Source organism: Anolis carolinensis, chromosome 2, assembly GCF_035594765.1.
Source record: "Anolis carolinensis isolate JA03-04 chromosome 2, rAnoCar3.1.pri, whole genome shotgun sequence".
NCBI lineage: Eukaryota > Metazoa > Chordata > Lepidosauria > Squamata > Dactyloidae > Anolis > Anolis carolinensis.
Genome location: NC_085842.1, coordinates 67,436,826 through 67,452,305, shown reverse-complemented (window position 1 = coordinate 67,452,305; position 15,480 = coordinate 67,436,826). Strand labels below are relative to the sequence as shown.

Genomic DNA, 15,480 nt, shown 5'->3' with positions numbered 1-15,480 from the left:
ATCCTTAGTTCACAACATGATCAAACCATCTAGTGTCCCCCATCAGATAAACAAGGAGGGGAAGGATAAGGCATAAAACAAACTGCCTATTTCTCAACTAAGTGCAACTGAAGAGAGGTCAAGTTCATCTGTTGCTCACAAAGAACCGGCAACAGGACGACACAGCAACACCCTGTCCCAGACTATAATTAACAATGGAAAATGTGTAATGTAACAGCATGGCACTTAGTTTCAGAGGGTGGGTCACAACTACATTTATCTCTTATATCACATGCTGCTTATAAATGCTAGTATCCTTTGTATGCAGAATAGCAAGGAAGTGACAGGTTTATATCAAATGCTCGGGATTTTTACTTTTAGCAACAAACCACACCTATGATAAGAGAGTAGTCTGGTTGAAACTTTTCAGAAATATCCAATAAACATCTGCAGAACATTTTAAGGGGCCCACCAGAAGAACACTGCTTAAGTTTTTGAGTTGCCTTATCTCAGAAAATCTGACTCATAACACTTATGAGAAGTTAAAACCACCAAAGAAATATAAAGTTATTCAATATAAACCATTAATTCTTATCTGACTAGAACCATGTAATGAAAATGACAACCTTCATCAAGCCTTCTCTAGCAATCTGTTTGTCTATGATCTTATTGTTTACTATTTCTTGTATGTATGTTCTGGTGTACAGTTTCTTTACTCTATGGCTGCAGGCCACATGCGCTGTCTCTTTTTAACTATGTGACCTGTTGATAGTTATTACAAGAGTGATACCCTAGCTGGCTGGCACAAGGAACCACCTCAAAGATATTTGAAACTGGACTAATATGTTTTAGCACCTGTGTATGCTGAACACATGAAAGTTGTGAGTAAGTCTACTTCATTTTGTCTCTTGAGTGCATGATATGAAGTTGTTTTCTTTATTGTTTTTGGGCACTGATAAAAATTGTTCTTAAGCTCTGCAGTTTTTATGCACTGGCAAATCTGTTTTCCTGACAGATCGGTGATTGCTGGTTATTCAGCCTAACAACTGAAACCATTGCCTAGTATAATTATATTTGGTTGTATACTACAAGAGGAGATTCTGCTCTAAAGGGTTTTTTTTTTTGCTCTTCTCCAAGAGGTTGTATTTTCTAATACTATACTATACATTAAACATATTACATTTTCAACCAGAAAAGAAATACGACAGAATGGATGAGTTGCCATGCAATCCACGAGGGATCACCTATGATGATAATGATGAGCGTAAGTCAAGGTAGCCCACCTTTGGAGAAACACCAGCTATTCCACTCTTTTGATAGGTTCTGAGGATCTCATTTCCTGATCTACTTTGGGTGTGAAGTTCCTAACCATGTCCACCAAAACAAAATGTAGTCCTAGTCCTTGCAACAAGAAATAAGTTGCTCTTTTTAAGAAGAAGGGAATTTACTAATGCTCTCCCATCATTTGTGTCCTGCTAATAACAAACCTGCTGGGCTTAGGACATTTGGATCTTGAAATCTTATGATTTATAGAAAGGATTACTCTGCTCACTTTTATGTAGAGTCCAAGTTCATACCACATATTTTATCAGGAATCTTTACTACAAATGTAACAGGCAAGTCACTATTATCTTCATTTTGCAGAAGCTAAATTAAACTAAAGAAACTTGTGCAAGGCCACCTAATAATAATAATAATAATAATAATAATAATAATAATAATAATAATAATAATAATAATTTATTTTTATATCCCGCTCCCATCTTCCCCAGGGGGACTTAGGGCGGCTCACATGGGGAACAAGCCCAATGTCACATATAATAAACAGTCATACAATAAAACCAATATAAACAATAAAACCATTATGCAACTGTGAGATTTAGGTGGAACCACAACTGAAGATGCACCACATCTTACAATTCTAGTATGCTATTCCAATGTAAGCACATCAGAAAAGAAAATGACTGGAGCAATCTCACTGCAATTAAATAATAATAAATATATATATATATAGCTAGGGGGTTTTTTTTTGTTTTTGTTTTAAAAAGGAATTGCTTCTGTCTCAACATATATTACAACAATTGTAAGGGGATTTATTAATGATTAAAACTTTCTTTAGCTACTGAAAATATCTCATTTGCAAGGCAGCTAAAACTTGTGTGTAGAATTAAAATTTAAAATGTTGGTGCAATTGGGAATGTGATTCATGCCCATGTAACCTTAGTTTAGTCTATGTTTACTGACAATACTGCAAATCCTCAGCATTACATTTATTAATTATCACTTAAACTTGGAAATCAGAGGATGAGTCACTGATGATTAATCATGTTTGTTCGTGCTCTGCAAGCTTCTACAGTATTAAAAGTCTGTTTGCACTTGTCGGTTGCTTTCTTCCCATTAGAAAGGAGAAGTAGTAAATTGTACCTTAAAAGTCTTGTTTACAGGAAACTTCTACACAAACCCTTCCTAACCTGGTGCCATCCAGTTGTGTTGGACATCCCATCCCAGACAGATATGTTGTCAGAGTGAGACTGAGCCTCCTGGGGCCCCCTGCGTTCAAACTGATCTGACCTGCAGCAGGGAGTTCCGCAGATCCAGAAATCCCTGTTGGGTCAGCCACTCATGAAATGTGCACCCCAGCAGCAGCCTCAACTAGCCGGGACTATCCTCTTCTCTGCTTCTTCCCCAACCCTAACATTGTAACTAATCTCAAATAAAAGTATCATTGCATTTTAACTTTCTCCCTCTCATAGTGATACTGTGTGTCTCTTACTGATACTAGTATATGAACCTTTCCTTTCCACTGATCCCAGCCTTCCAACACTCCCTTCCCAAGCTGCCAGCAGCTGCTAGCTCGGGCTGAAATTGTGTCTCTTTGAACCAATCCATCAACAGATCAGCACCATTTTGGCATCATACTTTCCTAGACAAATTCTAAGACTAACTGCCATCTCACTTTCTGCACTTTGGACTGCTATGCTCTGGGAAATTACCTTTTGTTTCAAGGAATCAAATTTAAAGGGAAAGAACAGCTGATTGTCATCTGCGGCTCTCCGCCACCGTGCTGCCTTTTGCCATCCATTACTCGCTGCATAAGGAATTTGGACTCCATAACGAATTCGATGGAGTCATCCAGATGTTTCCCTATACCCCAGGCCATGGTCAGAACTCTCATTGACCTCCTTCAGGACTCTGGTCAACCTCGCCAAGTTACCTAGAAACTTGTTGGAACCTTTTTTCACCCCCGTATCTTATGTTTTCCTATGTAATTTATGAACTTATCCTGGACTTTTTGGTGGGTGGGATGGGTTGATATGATTTCCTCTTTCATGAATGTATCCCTCATATGTCTCCCTTTCCCCATGTTCCCTATATGAACTATAAAAATATGAAATGCCACCTTTGTGTGACCCCAGAACTCCAGCCCTCAGGGAAACCTTCTCATTTCCGAGAGTAAATAATCCCTTGACAAAAAGGACTCAACCAAAAGACTCCTTGCATGGACAAGAACCATGGACATCCTCTCCAGGCTTTGGAGCAAGGCCACCTGGAGAAGGATGCCCCCTGGTAATCCTGTCATATTCCAATGAGGGACAATCTGCCTTTGAAAAGCTGAGATCGTACCAACCGCTTCTTCCTTTGTCTCTGCACCCTGGCCGAAACTGCTATCAACATCTCGCTTATTTGTTTCCATATCCAGTCCCTGAAAAAGCTGGATCCTGACGGCCACGTCAGACTCAGATGGCTATTCACACTACTGGAAATAATACCTAGCTGGCTGGAGGACCCCTGGGGGTTATCACCAGCTGCCGGACACTCATGAAGTCATTTTAATCCACTCAAAATCCACTTCCAATCCTTTGTTTCCTGCTCGGTCTGCCTCCTCACTCCCGATTGGCCGAGAGGCCGAAGTGGCGCTGGCTCACTGATTGGCTGAGGCTTCCACACTTCTTCTCCAGCTGATGACAACAACCAATCAGCACAGAGCCGGCTGGGGAGAGGGAAATTCAAAATTGACCACCCTGTTTTTCTGCTATAAAGTGTACTGTAATGCTTTGTGCGGTATGTCTGCTCGATGAATTATGGCGGTTTGACATCCTTTCCAGCTGGATCGCAATAAACGACTTGGTGGCATTTTCTTCAGCTCTGGTGAGATTTATTTGGGAAATTCAGCGGAAATTCTGATCATAAAGGCTCTCTTTTCTCACCAGGGTATTGGACCCTTTTCTTTTGGTAGGTCTGCGGGCTCTCTCCCTTTGGGCAAGACCCTCCAAATTCTAGCTTAACTTCAAGAGGAGATGAGTGTTGGACCATAACACATTCAAATATGTTATGGTCCAATACCTATAACACCTTTAATGGGGACCAGACTGGAAACGTCTGTAGTCATCAATTTTGTTCCTGTGTAGATTACACTAATCATATGGCCCCCAGTACAACAGAGCAAGTAGCTATCACAAAATCCTTCATTGTGGACTGCTGAGCATTTGAAAAAAAACAACAACAACAACTTTATTTCTAACAAGCCCTCTCCCCCCGAGGGACTCAGGGTAGCTTACAAAGACAAAAACAAAATTTGACAATAAAAGCAGTAAACAAACAATTAAAAGCAAACCATTAAAATAAACACAAACACAGTAATGATTAAAACAATAGACAATAGGTTGCATAAATAACGCAACAGATTGATAGATGCAGGTCCAAACTAAACAAGCAAACAAATAAACCTATACTAAGATTCACTCAAATTTGTTTGGAAACAATTGCAATAATTACTTCCAAATATTGTCCTAGATAGTAAAACTAGCATAAGCAAAGAAAGTTGCTAAAGCCACATCACACTGCTTATGCTATAATTAGAGTGATTAACTAACAATTAGCATTGCTTTTGTTGCACATATTTGAGTTATGTATTTGGCATGTTTAATAAATAGGCTTCACAAACACTGAATTTTGTCAAATGGGCTTATATCAACATTTAATTGCATTACTTTCCAGGTCATCAGTTATGAATACACCTATGTCCTGATCAAACAGCTGATTAAAAAACACATTATTTTAATACAGCAACATACAACTAAAAGGTAAAATTATTACTAGAAAATTTGTTCTGATATGTTGCTTGTTGAGATATTGCTTTTATTGGTTTTTAAGTGTGTTTTACAATTGTTGGTTTTTACTATATTTTGTATTATATGTGGCAGTAATCTTACCATTATGTAAGACTGCTCTGAGTCCCCCTGGGGGAAAAGAACAGTATATAAATTAAATAAATAAATAAATAAATACTCAAACACACTCAAAGAATCAGTCAACTAAAACTTTCATTTAACTTCTAAGTCTAAATACTCTAATCTATCTAAACCTAAACATGTGATACTACACTTTTTGGAAAGGAATGACCTTTTAGAGATCATAATCTTTTGGAAAACCAGAATCTCCATAACCTAACATGCTAAATATAGCAGGGGTGAACTTAGTAGAGTTAATAGGAAATAGAGACCAAAAAAAGGAAACATGTTTATTTATTGTGTTGGAAACAGCAACCATCTTCAAGCCTCCACTAGTAATTTGTTTGTATATGATTCTGTTAGCTTACTGAATTGTATATTTATGTTTTGGTATGCAGCTTTCCCTTTACTCTTTGTTTCTTGAGGTTGTGGGAGGGGCTGCAGACTGTCAGAGCGCGTGGTTTGGATAAACACACATGCAGCGGAAGATCAACGAAGAATCACTGGCACCAATAAATAGGCTGAAGCCTGTTTGGCTTCAGGGCATCTCTCTTGCCCTTTGTTATCTGCACAGAGAAACTGCTTCAAATCTCTCTGTAACTGGATTGACAAGTTATGTACCTGTCTGCTGAATACATGAAGGTTGTGAGTAAATCAGTTATGTTACTATTAACCAAGCCTACTTAATTTTTGTCTCTTGAGAGCATGATACAGAAACAAGATATTTTATGGGAGAGTTGTTGTTTTTGGGCACTGAAAGAAACACTTCTGAAGAACTGCTATATTTTGTGCATTGGCATAATCTCTGCTCCTAACAGATCAGAGACAACCAAGTTATCAGTCTAACATCTGAAAACCAAATTTCCTTGCATAAGTACAGTACATGTGGATATATACCACTGAAGAGAAGATTTTACTCAAACTGCTTTTTGGCTCTTCTCTGGAAGATCATACTTTTACAAAAGGTTATGATTTTCAAATGGTTGTGAATGCCATTTTTCTCCAGAATGCTACAAAAAGGACTCAAAGTGGCTTACAGGAAAGGAGAAATGTTCAAATAAAAAATGATCTTTTTGAAAAAATAATATTTGGCAGTGGTATTTGACAGTTATGCAATAATGTGTGGATTAAGCTGCACACTTCTAACCATTTATAACCTACAATATTGAAATTATATTACAATACGTTGCATCACATAATATACTGAAACACAGATTTATTGGTGCTCTTTTATTTGGAATTGGCTTCAGCCATCCGTTAAACAAACACTGCACAATGAGTTTCTGATAGCATCTCTGCCTTCTCGCCAAAACAAACTCTCTTGCTCCAGAAGAAATCAATCTTTTAATTATAATTAACAATAGTTCCAGTAGTTTGTTCATACAAACAACCCCAGTAATGAATAAAAACATTTAGGACCTTCAAATAGTAAACATGTAGCCAACATCTAAAACATATTAGCATAGATAATAGCTTACATAGCTCAAGTTATCTTAAAACATTTTTCCTAAGTGTCAGATGTTGTCCTATACTCTAGATATGCTAAGTTGTATTTTTTATCAGGTTTAGCAGATATCATCTAGGCAAATTCCAGCTTCAGATAGTCATCTATTAACTGAAAAAATGTGTTATAATATCAGGGATATGTTGGTAGAATGCTGTACAGCATCCAGCAAAAAGACCAAAACATGATAGAAATGAGTGTTATATCAAGGAAAAAACAGACTTTTAAAAAAATCTGCCTTCCCTTCAGACTTTGCTCCTAACTGTTATTCTATCCAAAGAATTACTCTCTTGCCAAGAGAAAAAACACTGCTCCAACTTCCTCCTCAGTAGAAAAAAGGAGAACAGGGGAAACCATTTCCTTTCAACATCCCCTTTCTATAACATAACAGAATACAGTAGAGTCTCACTTATCCAACATAAACGGGCCAGCAGAACATTGGATAAGCAAAAATGTTGGATAATAAGGAGGGATTAAGGAAAAGCCTATTAGACATCAAATGACATTATGATTTTACAAATTAAACACCAAAACATCATGTTTTACAACACACTGACAGAAAAAGCAGGTCAATACGTGGTAACGTTATGTAGTAATTACTGTAATTATGAATTTAGCACCAAAACATCACAATGTGTTGAAAACATTGACTACAAAAACACTGACTACTAAAAGGCAGACAGCATTGGATAATACAGAACGTTGGATAAGCGAAGGTTGGATAAGCGAGACTCTACTGTATAGGACTTACACTCACATTGTAATCAAAGCACAGGTTCATCAGTATGTTAAGCCCTGGCAGAAATAGTACTATACATGCATGCCTCATCATTAATTTTGTTGTTGTTGTCCTTCAGGTTATTTTCTACTTATGATGATCCTAAGTCAAACCTAGGTCTAAATTACCAACTTCACCATCCTGATTCCATTTTTATAGTCCCTTAAATCCCCCCAAATGCATCTACACATTTTTCATTAAAAAGAATTACCTACAGATGCTGCCTACACACTCACCTACCAAACTTACTAGAGTAGATGAAATCATGTATATACATGCGCACATGTGCCTTCCAGTTACCCACGGACTTATACGTAGAAAGTCCATGAATTTCATAGTATACTGACTGGGGTGGAAAAAAAGGAAAGTGCAAGTGGTTTCTGAGCATGACTGGGTACGTTTTTCAGTCAGTGGTGCCATTCAAAATAATTAACAACCAGTTCCAGCCATGTTCAAAGTCCAAGTCTCAGGACCTTCACCCCAGCACAGCTATGGTATGGAGTGCTGCTGCCTCATCCCTTTGGGTTATTATTTCTTAAGCTCTCCGGTTCTTGGCTCCTCGGACCTTCAAGAAGAGGTGCTGCTTGCTCTCTACAAGGCACCAAGCCTAGTACAGCCACCCAACCACATCTGAGTAGGCTTCAGGAGAGGAGGGAGAATGCAAGTGAAGTCCAGGAGAGAGCCAGCCAAAAACAACTCAGTTCACCTCTCCTCTGGGGAGCACTCACTCCTGCTCCACTTCACCTCATGCTCCTCCACTACTTACAGACAAGATAAAGTGAGCGAATTCTACCTCTCAGAAGGGACATTCACTCCTGAATAAGTTTTCATAGGGAAAAGGTGTCTCAACTGAAGCTTTATCACCAGTCCCTGTTTCCACAACAAGCCATGTATATTTAGCTGGAGTTACACTTAAAAATGTACCTGTTCTGACTTTCAAACAAATTCACCTTTAGAACAAACCTATAGGACCAATATTGTTCGTAACTTGGGGGCTGCCTATATATACAACAGCACAGTAAAATGGTGTCCCAAATCAAAACATCATTTTCTTTTGGGGAATTTTGAAAAAATATATTTTCAAGACGTGTATGGTTGAATCCATAATCAAATAATAATACAAACTGACTGGCAGTACAGGAAATTAATATGCAGAGATAACCCTATTGTAAAACCTTACAAATACACACAGATAAATTCATGCAACAAAGCAACATATGGAAACATATGTCAATCAATGGTATTTCCCTTAAATGTCAACATTCTGAGCTGATCAAAGAACATAAAAACTCTTCAATATTTTGGAACTGTTAAATTCCAAAAATACATGCCTGCCTAAAATCCTAGCAGAAAATCTGGACAACGAATTTCAAGTAGATTCTATGTGCCCCACTTTATAGATTAATAAATTTGGTTATCTGGTCACAGTCTAATTTAGCCTTTCTTAAGCTCTCCGGTTCTTGGCTCCTCGGACCTTCAAGAAGAGGTGCTGCTTGCTCTCTACAAGGCACCAAGCCTAGTACAGCCACCCAACCACATCTGAGTAGGCTTCAGGAGAGGAGGGAGAATGCAAGTGAAGTCCAGGAGAGAGCCAGCCAAAAACAACTCAGTTCACCTCTCCTCTGGGGAGCACTCACTCCTGCTCCACTTCACCTCATGCTCCTCCACTACTTACAGACAAGATAAAGTGAGCGAATTCTACCTCTCAGAAGGGACATTCACTCCTGAATAAGTTTTCATAGGGAAAAGGTGTCTCAACTGAAGCTTTATCACCAGTCCCTGTTTCCACAACAAGCCATGTATATTTAGCTGGAGTTACACTTAAAAATGTACCTGTTCTGACTTTCAAACAAATTCACCTTTAGAACAAACCTATAGGACCAATATTGTTCGTAACTTGGGGGCTGCCTATATATACAACAGCACAGTAAAATGGTGTCCCAAATCAAAACATCATTTTCTTTTGGGGAATTTTGAAAAAATATATTTTCAAGACGTGTATGGTTGAATCCATAATCAAATAATAATACAAACTGACTGGCAGTACAGGAAATTAATATGCAGAGATAACCCTATTGTAAAACCTTACAAATACACACAGATAAATTCATGCAACAAAGCAACATATGGAAACATATGTCAATCAATGGTATTTCCCTTAAATGTCAACATTCTGAGCTGATCAAAGAACATAAAAACTCTTCAATATTTTGGAACTGTTAAATTCCAAAAATACATGCCTGCCTAAAATCCTAGCAGAAAATCTGGACAACAAATTTCAAGTAGATTCTATGTGCCCCACTTTATAGATTAATAAATTTGGTTATCTGGTCACAGTCTAATTTAGCCTTAAGCAAACCCTACATTATAATTTTCTGTATAGAAAAACCAAGCATACTGACCTTATTAACTATTTTTATCAATTTGCTTGTATGCAAGTCTGACTAAGTGGAGGCCATAGGTCACAGGACACAATCAATTATATTCCCCAAGGGTAATACATAATGAATTTAGTCACACATTGAAACAGTTCTCAGAAGATTGACTGCACAGGTCAGCCTGCAGAATTTATAATCCAAATTTGGAAACTAATGACATTGATTTAAAGGCCTACAAAGTTTTAAATTCTGAACAGCAGAAGCAAGTAACAGTTATAACAATGTCTGCAGCACTTAAAAGATTTTTTTACACATAGTCCAATTCAGATTTGACTGAAGACACAAACCTAGATATTCAAAAGGACTTTGCTCAAGAAAGTATATCATTGAGTGTATACATGTGTTTATATTATTTTGTTAAGTGTGCTTTGGTGCTATTCAAGGTTTATAGACTGATAAGACAATAAGCTAGGCAAAAATGGTAACCTACACTGTTGTGCAAATAATTACGAGGATTAAAATATAATATCTTATGTAAGCATCATGAAGGACAGTGTGTATATGTGGTTTCATCAACTTATGGCAACCTCATGAATTTTATAGGCTTTTTTTAGACAAGGAAGAGTCAGTCTAGCTTTAAGGTAAAGGTTTTCCCCTGACATTAGGTCCAGTCGTGTCTGACACTGGGGGTTGGTGGTCATCTCAATTTCTAAGCTGAAGAGCCGGCGTTGTCTGTAGACACCTCCAAGGTCATGTGGCCAGCATGATGGCATGGAGCGCTGTTACCTTCCTGCCAGAGTGGTGCCTATTGATCTACTCACGCTTGCATGTTTTCAAACCACTAAGTTGGCAGAAGCTGGGGCTAACAGCAGGAGCTCACCCCACTCTCTGGATTTGAAACGCCGAACTTTCAGTCAACAAATTCAGCAGCTCAGTGGTTTAATCTGCTGCACCACCGGGGGATCCATGAGTCTGGATTTACACTGCCATAAAACTCATTTTCAGAATGCAGATTAACTGCATTGAACTGGATCATATGCCAGTGTAGATCTAGCATCAGAGGGACTGGGTCAGTTTTTTTCCTCTGAAATATAGCCTATAGCACCAGGTATTTACTGGCAGTGTTTTACCCAAGTACTAACCAGGGCTGACTTTGCTCAGGTTCCAAGACTGGATCAAATCTGGTTCCTAACCTCTAGTAAATTGGCTTCCAGGCAGAGAGGGGCACAAGTGAAGCAGCTGTTTCTTAGGTTGCATCTTTAGGACCTTTAAAGTTCTGGGTTTGTAGAATTACCTCATTATACCATAGTCTGCATTGCAAATTATATGTGGTGGGTGGAAATAACAGTGTCAGAAAAAAAATATGTACATAAATCAATCAAGTGAAACAAAAATCCCTTACCCCTCTGAAATTCCAACCCTTTGTAGAAGGAAACAAGGAAAAGTTGTTCTGTTGCTGTTGCTGTGGCTGAGACCTGCAAGACAGGGTAAAAAGTAGATTCAATTTTTCATTTGTATCCGATTTCCCTCTTTAGCATGAGCTGGAGAAACACACACTAGCATTCTTTCTCACTATCACACAAACATATTACATTTCCTACCTTCCAGGTAACCATTAACAGATAAAATCACATCTTTTGCACTAACCACTACTAAGCTACTTCCAGATGGAGAACTCCTAGTTCTAAAAAAAAATCAAAAGGTATTTTGCACAAACTATACCAGTGGTTCCCAGATGTTTTGGCCTTCAACTCCCAGAAATTCTAAGAGCTGGTAGACTGGCTGGGATTTCTGGGAGTTGTAGGCCAAAACACCTGGGGACCCACAGGTTGAGAACCACTGGACTATACCTTTATTCTTTAAAGTTTATTCTTTTTTCTGTAAGAAACATGATGGTGGGAGTGGCAGAAAAGCATGTTACAAATGGAAGAGAACTCTAAAATGTCTTGTTTGAAGTAGAGCAAATGCAAGATATTTAAACACTTTGTCTGGAAATGCCTAAGAAACCAGCACTGCAATCCAATATATGATGAATGAGAAGAATGCACTGCTTATGACATTAAGGTTACTTTTGGTGAATGTGCATGGGACTACTGTTTAAGACTAAGAGCTAATCAGCTACTCAGTCTCCACATTGATTTTTTTTTCTCCCAAAATCATAAAAATATTACTATGCAGTGAACTGTTATATTCTGTATAATGGTCAGATATATTTTCAAACCGTATGAAGTAGAATAGGTCTTGGGAATTTTCTTTGAATAACTTTTCAACCACAATAATATATAATTCAGAAACACTGGCAACACAGTCAAATCCCAATAATGGTAATTTACCAAAGAAAGCTGAATAGGCAGTACATCCAACAAAGAACTTAAGCTAAGATCAGTAATAGTGGCACACATTGGTACCTTCGAATCCACCGCACCTCCTTTGTGTTCATGTGGTATTCATCCTAGTTTCTTACAATTCTATATTTGGAGGGGACAATAAGAGGGATTCAAGTCATCTATATCCAATACAAATTTAATAGAGTCATCCATACTTGCGACATTTAAATCAAAAGCTTGAAGCTTTGCAGAGAAAAATAGAATAATGACAGGTCTTTTATCTACTAGAAACTCCCTAGAGAAAATGTCCCATTATAGGAAAAGAGACTTCAAAAAACCTTCAAGTCTGTAAATTCCAATGCTGAAAGAATTCTAGGTCAAACAAGAAATCACAAGATAGATTTCTAGGGATCCCTCTCATTACCAGGCCCCAGATCCAACTGGAGGTTGAAACCAGAGTATATCCACCTAACTAGTTTAAGTATATGGCATGGCCCAGGTATGCATTTTATACTGGGACAAATCATAAGACCGCAAAGCTAACAATGCGTATTTTTTGTGGTACATACATACATATTTTGATGTCTATATATAGATTCACAGTTCATATATAAGGTTTCACTTAGCAAGAATCAGTGGATCTACCTTACATTTCCCTAACAAATGGAATTCTACTCTTTCCCCCACCACAGACACCAACATTAACTTGAAGAATAACAATCCACATGATCAATGGGTGGAAGCTTTCCTTTATCTACTGTGTTCAAAGCCACCTATCTGGGAAATGTAGCTTATCTAGCCAAAACATTCACATCTACATTTAGCCCAGATCTCGACTCCTTACATCTCAGACTTAGGTATTTTGTGAGTTGTATTGGGCTACCACCACAGGTGGCCCCATGCCATTTTCAGCCTAAAGGACAAACTGCAATGTGAAGATGCCCAATATCCAGTTTCCTACAAAATATTCCAAAAAAAGTAGTTTATAATAAAATACTCATAAGTGAAATCCTAGTATAAAATCAATATAATAAAACCAGCATTAAGATTACCAGAACAAAATAGAGCTTAAATAGAGCAGAACTATTGTTGATTTCAGACAACTCGGAACAGGACAATATGAGGCAGACTTTTTCAAGGAATTTTCTAAAGTACAGGCAGTCCACAAGTTACAAACATCCAATTTACAAATATCTCATAGTTAAGAATGGGGGTGAGCCAACAAGCAATGAGAGAAATCTACCCATAGGAAGGGAAATTCACTTCTGAAAGTGTTATCATGGGGAAAAGGTGTCTCACCTGAAGCTTTCTCACCAATCCTTGTTTCTACAACAAGCCAAATGTTCAAAACCCAATTTTAACAAGGACAGAAAGTTATAATATATACAGTATATATACAGTATATCACTATATCTGTGCTAGAAAAAAGACGGGATATACATCAATTAAATAAATACATCTCTGGTCACTATATTTTTCAACAAAGTCCACATGGAAAAAATGTCCTCAAATCTTTCTTTTTTACCATCATGGACCAGCATAAGGAGAGTGAGATGCTTGTATGAAAGTAGTTCTTCAAGTATAGTTAATATTTTATTTTCTCTAATGAATTTGTAAGTCACACTACACTATAAGGTAGTATACAAGTTTTAGAATGGTTAAAGAAAAGAACAAATACAATGTAAGCTGCAGAAGCAGTGTCACGTCTTGGGGAAAAGGCAGGGAGTGAAAAGGAATACCAGATATATACAAATACAATAAGTTGGGCAATTTTTTAGTAAGTTATGTGCCTGAAACTGGAAAGGCATTGACATTGTGAAGCTTCTCAGGGGAGAATATTCCACAAAGAGACCACTGCCACTAGATAGCCACCAGTCAGTGAAAAGACAGGAAAGAGTAGTTGAACGTTAATTTGCCCAGATCTCCAGAAGGCATCTGTGCAAATGAACAGATAATGAAGAAGGGAGAAGTGTTCGAGGCAAACTGGCTCATCTTGATACTAATGTAAAAAAGGCACTCCCATCTCTTTAAACCTTTATCTTGTTAATTATGGACTGCCTGTCCTAGAAGGAGTCTCTGAATGTTCAAGTACTTAGATGGTGTTTCTTACAAACCACAGTTTTTAAATGCTCAGGTAATATTGATAGTGCCTTTCACTAGCTTTGACTGGTTCACCAAATCTTACATTACTTGGAGAAAGCTGGCCTGAACTTTTAAATGTTGGACTCAAAGTTAAACAACTGCAATATTTTTTTAAAAAGATCAGAAATTTTGGCTGGTATAAAATGCAGCCACGAGCAGAACAGTAGCTATGTCATTATCATATTACATCAACCCAATCATGTGTAATATGCTCTGGCTACCAATCTGTTTCTATGCTTAATTTAAACTGCTAATACAAGCATTTCATTTAGAACTGAATTTAAAGTAATAATACAAACTTTAAAACCTTCCGAGAACTAGGTCTCAATTATCTTAAGCAATATTCTTAACTCGGATTGATATCTTTTTAAGGAAATTAGATAAATATAAGCATTTCAGCAAAGAAGGATGCAGGAGCCATCAGTTGTATACATCAATTGTATCTCCCTAGCCAGTTTTGAGTCAACCTTTTATGTAATGTATCAAATCCGTGTTATTACAAATGCTGGTTTCCATAGATATAAGAGGAACGAGCACTATTTGTAATCCCTTGCGCCATTCTATATCTCCAAATTCAAGAGAACAGACGACCATGCAAGTAACTAAACCCTACTTTCTTCTCAGTCTTTTACAAAAGTATGCCTGCTAGCAGGGCATGTGAGAAGGAAAAGGATGATCTCCAGTTCTTTGCACACAGAGGGGATACCCTTATGTTGTTAAAAGCTTTGGTTTCTACAACTTGCCTGTGCTTGTTCTTGTTCACTAAAATTTTTGTTCCATATCAGCCATAGATGACAGACTAGCTAAATCCAAAATGACATTAATGAGACTCTTCAATTATTCAATGTTCAATTACTTCTACAGATTACAAGAGTTTTAACATCTATGGTAATAGAAAAGACATTTTGAAATAGCTATTAGAAATATAATAATAAGCAGATCTGGAAAGAAAATTGCAACTTTTTTTTGTATGTGCTACTTTTCTATTGCAAATAGTGCCTTGGGTCTTATATTTCACTCCATGGATTTATGGAAGTGGATCCCCCTTCTTTGTGCAGCATGAGCACTAACTGAACGTCTATTCCAATGGAAAAGGGGAGTGAACAAAAATCACTCCTGTGTTATTCAGCAATCTGGTTAA

At 37.6% G+C, this 15,480-nt stretch overlaps 1 protein-coding gene across 1 annotated transcript in view; it reads right to left on the bottom strand.

Moving 5' to 3' along the window:
• Positions 1–15,480, bottom strand: part of arhgef3 (Rho guanine nucleotide exchange factor 3) — a 180,684-nt gene that overhangs the window by 129,034 nt on the left and 36,170 nt on the right. Inside the window, exon 2 of the mRNA XM_062969887.1 lies at positions 11,273–11,345. Within this exon, the coding sequence (XP_062825957.1) occupies positions 11,273–11,345 (73 nt within the window). The remainder of the gene's footprint in view (positions 1–11,272; positions 11,346–15,480) is intronic.